Below are 9,329 nucleotides of genomic sequence, written 5' to 3'. Positions count from 1 at the left end.
ACACAGATGTTAGTGAACGAGCCAAGCAAGAGTGCCACTGGGAGTCCAGAAACTTCCCCAGGACTGTCAGGCCCCACTCTGCTCTGCCAGCAGCCCCACCTGGCTCGCAGGAGAAAGATCTGGAAGCTGCTTTGCAATTCCCTCTCTGTAGCTTGATATTAGAGTGAGATCTTGATGGTTTTGCCACTCCCAACTCCCAATACTCTCTCTCTTCCCACTTGCTTGCATTTTGGAGGCACCCATCAGATTTTGGGGTGGGTGGGGTTGGTTACGATAGGATGAGAAATCACAAATCAGGCACCACGGAATTTATTGGATACCTTGGAAACAGTACGTTGTTATAGAAACAGCTTAGGCTTGGGAGCGGGACAAACCTGGGTTCAAATTTATTTACTTTTAGTTGTGCGACCTTGGGCAAATTACTTGAACTCTCTGAGCCTCGGTTTGCTTCTCTCTAAAATGGGCGTGAAAACATCATATTGGTTAAAGCAATGCCAGCTGCTGTACTAAACACACATACAGAAGTTAATTGGCCCTAACATTATGGAAGTTCATTTCTGATTTGCATAAAGTCCAGAACAGGTGTCCCTAAACTATGGGTTGTTCTCCAAGAGGGGAGGTAGGTGCCTGGGTCCTTTCTTTGTCTGGCTTCACCATTTTCTCAACATGGCTCTCAAGGTCATCAGGCTCGTAGACATCAATCCTAAGGTAGGAGAGAAGATGATGGAAAAGTGTGCAAGTGGAAGAGTTTTATGCTAGGCCTAGAAATGGCACACGTCACTTCCACTCATACGCTAGTGTCTATGTCTCAGGTACATGGCTGTAATTAATTACAAAGAACACTTAGACATGAGGTCTAGCTACGTGCCCAGGAAGATGAGACAACAGATCTAGTAAACACCTGGCTAGTCTGCCACATACACCAGCTTTTCTGGAAGATAATAAGGCTTAAATGAAATGACGAAAACGTACAGGTTCCGGCAGATGTTGGTTCCTTCCTTCTTTCTCTTCCCCCATGGCCAAACTTCTGCTAGACTTGGTGACAGAATCCTTCATGTGTAATGACATACAAATAAGAGCAGCTTCAGCCAACCAGCTCTTCGACCTTCCAGCCCTTGCCCAGCATCCTCCCCACGGTCAACGCAGGGGACCCTGGAGTCTTGTCCTGCCCATGCCCCTCACGATCCAGCCCTCCACCTACCATCCATACAGCTTCACTGGGTCCCTACCCTTTTACAAAATTGGAAGTTTCAACTGTTAAACATTAGAGTCAGAAAACCATCCCTTTAGGAACTGCTGAAGTAGGTTATGTTTGGTTGTCACTGTATTTCTGTTAAATTTTATTCTTAATGCCTGTAGAGATAGGTCATGCAGTTTCTCACTACCATAGTCCCCACTTATTACATCCCTGTATTACACCTGGTCAGCTTCATTCATTTATCTGCCTGACTCTTGGAAACATTTGGATTTGATATCCCAGGACCTCCTGTGGGCTCCCTATGTTTCCATGCAGAACCTTCACACTCAACCCACCACCCCTGTCCTGGATGCACCCCCAGCCAGCCATTCAGCCCCGATGGCTGTTGCCTGTACCCTGTACTTTGGCTCTGTTTTTTCTTTCTGTACCCTGACATGGCTTTTCCTCCTTGTGACTTCCCCAAGTACTGCCTTGTCCTCACCCCAACATCAGTTTCATTATTCTCTTGTGTGTGCACCTGGGAAAAAGGGTTAGCAGGAAACATCTTATTGAAAGTTGTGGTTTCACAGCTTAGGAGTAGATGTGGTTTCACCAGTTTTCAGAGGACTGATCTTTATACAGTGGGGCAGGCTAGCATCTCTACAGTGTTTCTAAGAGAAAATATTTCTCAAATTACAAACAACTGATACCCGAATGAATTTGATGACCCAACCTTCTCACGACTTGAGTTCCGGTGAGCGGAAAGGTCTTGGACTTTGGAGACGTGCAGACGTGAATTTAAATTCTGGCTTTGCCACCTACTAATTGTGTGATTTGGAGCAAATTACCTAAACTCTCTGGAGTATGTTTCTTTACCTGTAAAATGAAGAGATAATCTTCTTTATAGTGCTGGTGTATGTATATACAGCTAGCTCCTAGCTTAGTGGCTGGTACACATAAACACCATAAATAACACTTGTTATATTTGTCATAACGTAAGGAAGAATTAGGACAATCTATGCTATTTGTTAAATAACAAAAGTAACTTTTTTTACATAAAATTCAGCATCTATTTAACATATTTTTATTACGGAAAGCTGAAGGAAAGGGGAGACTAACAGGAGAAAATAGAAGTCAATCAAAAATCTCACTATTCAATGAAAACCACTATTAACATCTTAGTATTTCTCCTCTCAGTGTTTTGCAATGTTATATATACTTTACACCACTGGAATTAAGCTAGTTATAAAGAATATAAAATCGAAGGAAATTTAAAAACTACTCAATAATGACCCATGCCCTTAATGCTGAACATTTAGCTTATTTCCATTTTTTTTTTTTCTCTGATGAACAACACTTTTATGTAATCTCCTGGAAATCTTATATTTATCTGCATTTGTGTTTATTTACTTAAAATAGCTTCCTAGAGGTACTGTTGCCAGGTCACAGGGTACACACATTTTTAATCCTCTTGCAACATACAGCTGAGTCGCTCTTCAGAAATACTATAAAAACTTATCTTCTGGGTGTTTTGAAATTTACGCTATTGCCTTCTTGTTCACTTCTGCAAGGAGTCCAGGCGTTGACTCCATCGCCAGAGAACGGTTTGGAGAGCAGACACTGCGTGGGGCCCGCCCAGCATACACTTCCTTTTCCTAATGCTGCCCCAAATTCCTTTGAGGAGTTGTCTCTGCCCCTTGCACAGTCTTGATGGGACTTCAGAGTTGGAAGGGTCCCCTGGCGTCAGAGAGGAAGATGGTGGAGGCACCAGCTGCAGGGTGCCCATGCCCAGGTTCGGACTGCTCAAGGCGGGGATGGAGAACAGCGCTCAGCACTCCTGGCCAAGGGCAGGGGCCTTCCTTCCATAGAAGCCTCACCCTTGGCCTGAGGAATTCTGTGGGCCATGGGTCGGGCCAGTGCTTGAGCTTTTGGATAATACCCTGGCTCTTCTTTTCCTTTCCTTAATCCCAAATTAAGCAGAGAAGGCCCTTCCTCCCACAGTGCCAGGCTCAGGGAGGTTGCCCAGCACACGCTTATTGAAATGACCATGGAAGGTGACTGAAAGAGACGACAGGGACTGAAGGGCTCTGTAATGTGCACCACAGAACTGTCTCTTGGAGTCTTGTTCCCAAAGACAGCTGCTGAAGAAGTCTTCCTGGGACTAGGTTGAGCAACCCTTTCTCGTGCTAGGCTTGTCCTGCCATCTAGTGGCAGGCAAGGGAAGTCAGACAGGGGCGGAACCCCAGCAGAGGGCAGTCAGGGCACAATGGGCCTGCAGTCCCAGAGGCCACGGTGGGTGGGCCTGTGAAAGGGAGACCTGTAGCAGCTGGTGGGCACTGAGGGCTGTATGGAGTCGACAGGCCAGGAATTATTCTTAATAATTACAGCTACCATTTATTGAGCACTTACTCTCTTCCAAAGAATGTCCAAAGTGTTTTTCATCCTTTCCATCTTAGTCCTTCCAGCAGCCCCTTGCGAGGATGGGAAAACTAAAGCCCGAAGGAGTCAAGGGACTTGCACAGTTCACACAACCAGTCAGTGGCAGGGCGGAAATCAAATCCAGCATCACTGGGCTTCATAGCTTGGGTTTCTAGAAACATTTCTAGAATCACCGATATTTCCTCCTGAGTACCTTCTCTTCCATCTCCCCCACTGCCACCCAATCCATTCCCTGAACAACAGAGGGTGGTTTTGTTCACTGTGGCGCATGCTCCATTTCCACCTTCTGGTCTCTCTTGGGTCCCCAAGTGTCTACTCAGAGCAACACCAAAGGGAAGTTTTTCTCTCTCTAGGCCTGAAGATTGTTGGAAAGGGGTCGGGGTGTGGGGTAGTTGGTGGTGGAGTCCCTTGTCTACTGTCAACAAATACAAAATGTTTTAGACTATCTTTCCCAGTTCTCTCCCCTTACTGGTAGTGTGAGGTGGGGTTGCGAACTAGGCCCCGAAAAGGCAGAGTCTCATTTCAGATCGACCACTGTAAAGTTCACTTCTAAACCCAGAAAGGACTTCCTGTGCTTTGCAGGAACAATGGTGGGCCTGGCCCAGGGCTACCAGCCTTGTCTGAAAGGCTAAGGGAACCAACCAGTCACATCAGGGAATATACAAGGAAGCCAGGTGACCCGCCAGCCTACAGACACTCCCCATTTAGGGGATGCTGAATTTTATTTAGGAAACAGCAGCCATTCTTCCTGCCTGGCCCACCCAGATAAGTAATAAACCATCTATTTTTACTTTAGGGTTTTATTTCTTTTCCATTTTCAGAAATTTATCTAGACTCATTTCCCAGAGTTTAGATGATTTATTGAATAATTCAGAGAATAAACTTCCAACCTTGAAGCAAAATAGAATTGAGGAATTTCCAACACTTGTGCTTATTCATTGAACACCATATTCCCCAGAAAGTCCTCTATAAAGATTTTTAAGAAATTAAAATCACTTAAAAGTTCCCTGAGAACATGACAATGCCCTTGAAAAGAAAAACAAAACAAAACTGGAGCTGGCTACGGGAGTTTCAGAGCCAGGGCTCAAGATCACTGAGGCAGGAGAAAATCAAGGCCAGTTCTATTCATGTTAGGGAAGAAGATCCAACTTCCTCAGGCCAGAGCCTTGTGAGGTTAGTTGGCTGTTAGGGAGAGAGAGCTACGAAAGATGATAGGTTTAGGGCTTCTTACTTAACCAAACAGGTGTACCGTCCTAATCACCAGCTGGAGAGTTATATGCGAGTCAAATTACTGTGTCAAATCATCACTTCAGTGTTTCTTACTCAAGAGAGAACTTTGGGGAAGCCTTTGATGTTGCGAACAATCATACTCTCACACATCTGTTCTCAAATGTAGATGTTGTACTATAAAGAGGATCAGAATCAGGGAGGAAGGAAGTTGTGTGTTCAGTGACCTGTTTGAACAGATTAAATGCTCTTAAAAGCTCCCTGGTTTTCTGAGATAAACTGGCTGAAGCTTTTGACTTTGGGGTTTAGTTGGTGGGTGAGCTTGACATCGCGGTCTGGTTTCATTTGATAGAAACGAAACATGTTAGCCAATTCCTCTGCTTTAGGAAATCCCAGCTTTTCGTACGCTTCTGGGGTGATCTAAGAACAAGTTAAAAGAAAAACAGAAAATGTTTTAGTCTCACTGAAAATAGTTTGAGGAGAAATTATTCACTTTAATGATGATACAGGTCCATAATTCTTTAGCCTAACTCCAAAACCCAAGAAACTCTAAATTTTTCTTATAAGCAATTTGGCAGCAAACTGAATTTTCTGAACTAATTCTGATCTGAATGTATGCAAAACTATTTATGCCCTTTAATTATCCCATTTAATAGAAGTAGTCATATTTTTTCTGCAGATATTGATGTATTTGATTACAGGTTCCTGCCTCGGCCTGATGTTGATGTTACAGAATACATGTAGACTATAACTTATTTAAAAGCTGAAAGATCCTGAAGGCTGAATTGTTTTTGGCCCCAAGAATTTTGGATAAGGTACTATGGATCTCTACCCATTTCACCTGAACAGCTTTCATATACAGTTCCTCATGGGATTCCCTCAGCAGCCCTCTCAGATATTCTACCATCCGGTCCTCCATGCACCATAAAGGCTCCTGCATACTCTGGCACTGGGCTCTGTCTTTTCCTCCTGGCTGATGTCCCCTCCATCATCACTCTCCTCCTGGACTAAATATAAGCATCTTGACTTAACCATCCCAGCCTCTGCCAGGGCCAGGCCCAAAGAAATGCTGCCCATCACACAGCTACTGGGCCACCTCTATCGCTTTCTACAAAATCCGCCCCTTGAGTCCCTTCTGACACTAACTAGATCAATAGTTCCCCCACCTGAATTAGTAAAAACCGTATCTAACTATCAGATCCAGTGTAATCTGTCTTTAGCCCCAAGATAAACTCTAACCTTGCTATTCCACTTGGCTTTAGAAAAGTGTGATAGATACAAACAACTCATATAAAACAATGATTGTCATATGCCATTTATAATAATGAAAAATCAAGAACAAACTACTTGTCCAAAAATAGAGGCATGGTAAAATAAATTGTGGTACATCTACCCTAAGAATATTATGTAGTTATTAAAATTAATGCTTTTGAAGTTTAACAAAATAGAAAAAAATGCTCATAACAATCTGTTAAATGAAAAGACCAGATACAAAATGGTACACATAGCGTTATTTTAACTTTGGAGAGTGAGGGCTTGGGACCGAGTACAACAAAATGCCCCAAAGAGGAAGCAAGGAGGAAAACTCAATAATATATAAAATATGTATTTTATATATATATATATATATATACTCAAAAGACTAGAAGAAAATGTGCCAAATCTCAACAGCTGCTATCTCTGATAAACCATGTGATTTTTATTTTATTTTTTATAATTTTCTGTGTTTCTGAAATAAGCAGTTTCGAAATTAGAAAAAAATTTAAAACTTTAATAAGTTTAGAAACAGAGTACTCCATGAGAAGCATGGAAGATAACTTCTAAAATGTCTGTCTCCTAAGTCACTCTTTCATCCTGTAACTTTGATAACTAATATCCCTCATTAAAAAGGGGATTCTTTTCTGCAGACTTTTGAAGGAAAGAGATTTGTTCTGTTGAGCGAACCTTTCTGAAAGAACCATGTCCCTTTTGGGGTTACAGTTTCCGCCAGACCAGTTCCTCTGATGGGAGTGTGTTACGGTGCGTGCATTCCCTACAGAGTTATGCTAACAGCCTCCTTCCGACCAGACTGGGTTGGGGAAAGTCAGACTGCCAAGGCTGGAGCGCCACCTTGTGGCCACACGCATCCTTCCTTAGTGTAGCATAATGCCTAAGCCTTTTTCCCAGTGGCCAGCATCTTCAGGTCAGCCTAGTAACTAAGAACAGCGTTAACCATCCTGTAGAACTTCCAGCCTCTAATGCCCTAAAACTTTTGACGCGAGGGAAGTTTCTGCTGCTTTGTGAAAAAACTTGATGTACCAAGAATAGTCAGGGACCAGGTAGGTGACTGAGAGATGCTTGGAAGGTCCCAAGCCATCTAAAACAAAGCCTATCCAGTCCTCTGAGAATGAACACACACCACACACCCACAGTCCTTCACTCTTCTCCCTTTCTTCCTTACAGACTTCAAACCACATGACACAAAACTAAGTAAGGACCAAACAGATACAAATGCCCTGGGAGAAGGCTCAGTCCCCGAGAAGTGCATCTGCACCCAGGTACAAGAGCTTTGCAGGTCATCTCATGAGTCCATCTGCTGAGTGGCTGGCTGCCTTCTTGGGCTTGGGAGTACCTTATTTTCTCCATGAAAGACACCTACAGTCATTTTCAAGTAAAAGATCTCTTACCCTCCTCACAGTTTTAGTTCCTAAGGCTGAATTGGAAATCTAGATAAGTCTTCAAGATTCACTGAACCAAGAGTTGCAGAGGGAAACAAAAATCAGCATTCTATCCCTAACTCCAGGAACATTCTAGAGTGGGGGCCAACATACTTTTTCTTAAAGGACTAGATATAAATATTTCAGGCTTTGCGGGTCGTGTGGTCTCCGCCACAACTATTCAATTCTACCATTGTATCACGAAAACAGCCATCGACAATACATAAATAGTGGTGTGGCTGCGTTCCAATAAATCGTTATTTTAAAGAGCAGGTGGAGGGTCCTGGTTTGCAGATCCCTACTCCAGAGAGATGTTGGTGTGGAGAAAAACCTTAGAAATCATCTGAACAACACTCTCATTTCACACAGATGAGAGAATTGCAGCCGAGAGAGACAAAGCCATATTAGTTAATGCCTGTCAGCTTGAAAGAAGGTATGGGTCCTCCAAAATTCAGCTCTGATGGTGTCTCTCTCTGAGGCACATACAAACACAGGAACACTGTTCTCCTTCTCCTTCCTCTTATCAACACCTGCTTTGGAGAAATGGCTGGTTATGTGCAATATCATCAGTTCCTCTCACTTTTCTATAAAAGGTCTGTCCTAGCCACTTTCTCGTCCAGGCCATTCCCGCCCAATTTCTATCATGATTGGCTATTGAGGGCCTACTAAGTGCCAGACCCAGTGCCAGGCACCTGACATTATCTCATTTCATCCTTTCAACAATGCTGTGAGAGAAGTATAATCACTTTTTATTAGCGTATGAAGAAACTAGGGCTGGAGAGGTTAAGTAACTTGCCAAGATTCCACAGACAGATAAGGGCAGAACCAGGATTTGCTTACTTCCCCATGCTGCCTCTGGTTCACTCACGTTGATTTAGCAGGGCTAGAATTTAGAATTCTAGACTTTAGCCAGCCCAGCCCCCTCGCTCCAACTACACACAGTCTGACCCACCCTCAAGGAGCGCCTCAAAGCCACTTCTTCCATGAAGCCTTCTCCTACCCGTCTCTGATCACCTATAGCACAGACAATGTGGACAACACAATTAAGCACCTATATTGCTCTGTCTTGTACTGATCACTGTGATTTCAGATGCATTAACATTTTTTACCCTGACTCTGCAGTAAACTCCATAAAGATGGCACCGGGTACCCAACAGGTACTTGATATGTACTTGCTACATGCCAAACACTATGCTAAGCCCCTTAAATATGTCCTAATTTTCACAAGAACTCGCCAAGGTAGATTCTATCATCCTGCTTGACGGGTGAGGAGGCCGAGACTCAGAGAGGCTGAGTGCCTTGCCCCACACTGGTGAGCTGGGGCAGACGGCAATGATCAGCAGTGAGTGCTTGAGGGAGGAGAACTGGGATAGTGTGTATGAAAAGTTGTACCTCGGTCTTCGGATTCTAAGTTCTTGCCACCCAAGAGTAATTTTGGTGTAACGAACTGATTAACCTTAAGCCAAAGAAATAAAGCCATAAGGGTGGGATTCAGATACACCAGCAGATGAAGATAGATTTGCGGAACTGGAACCCTCTTCAGTTTCTTCTTGCCCATGCTGGACTCTTGTAATCACATTTACGTCTCCTAGAAACTTACCTTTGCATCTCGGACTTCTTTCCCCAAAATCTTGGACAAAACATCAGCATATTGCTGTATTGTTAGTGCTTCTGCACTGAGACCCACGGCCTTGCCTAAAAACTCCGCTGGAGAATTGAAAATGCTAGAGACCACTGCTCCAATATCAGCAACGGAGATGCCATGCATTGGTATGTCCCCCATAGGCAGT

At 43.7% G+C, this 9,329-nt stretch overlaps 1 protein-coding gene across 1 annotated transcript in view; it reads right to left on the bottom strand.

Moving 5' to 3' along the window:
• Positions 1-4,454: 4,454 nt before the first annotated feature.
• Positions 4,455-9,329, bottom strand: part of LOC102882533 (nmrA-like family domain-containing protein 1) — a 14,670-nt gene continuing 9,795 nt past the window's right edge. The window contains 2 exon segments of the mRNA XM_015599893.2: positions 4,455-5,263; positions 9,140-9,329. Of these exon segments, the coding sequence (XP_015455379.1) occupies positions 5,084-5,263; positions 9,140-9,329 (370 nt within the window). The 3' untranslated portion in view covers positions 4,455-5,083.

Source organism: Pteropus alecto, unplaced genomic scaffold (assembly GCF_000325575.1).
Source record: "Pteropus alecto unplaced genomic scaffold, ASM32557v1 scaffold88, whole genome shotgun sequence".
NCBI classification, from domain to species: domain Eukaryota; kingdom Metazoa; phylum Chordata; class Mammalia; order Chiroptera; family Pteropodidae; genus Pteropus; species Pteropus alecto.
The sequence above is the reverse complement of the archived record's forward strand: the minus strand, read 5'-3'. Positions and strand labels throughout refer to the sequence as shown.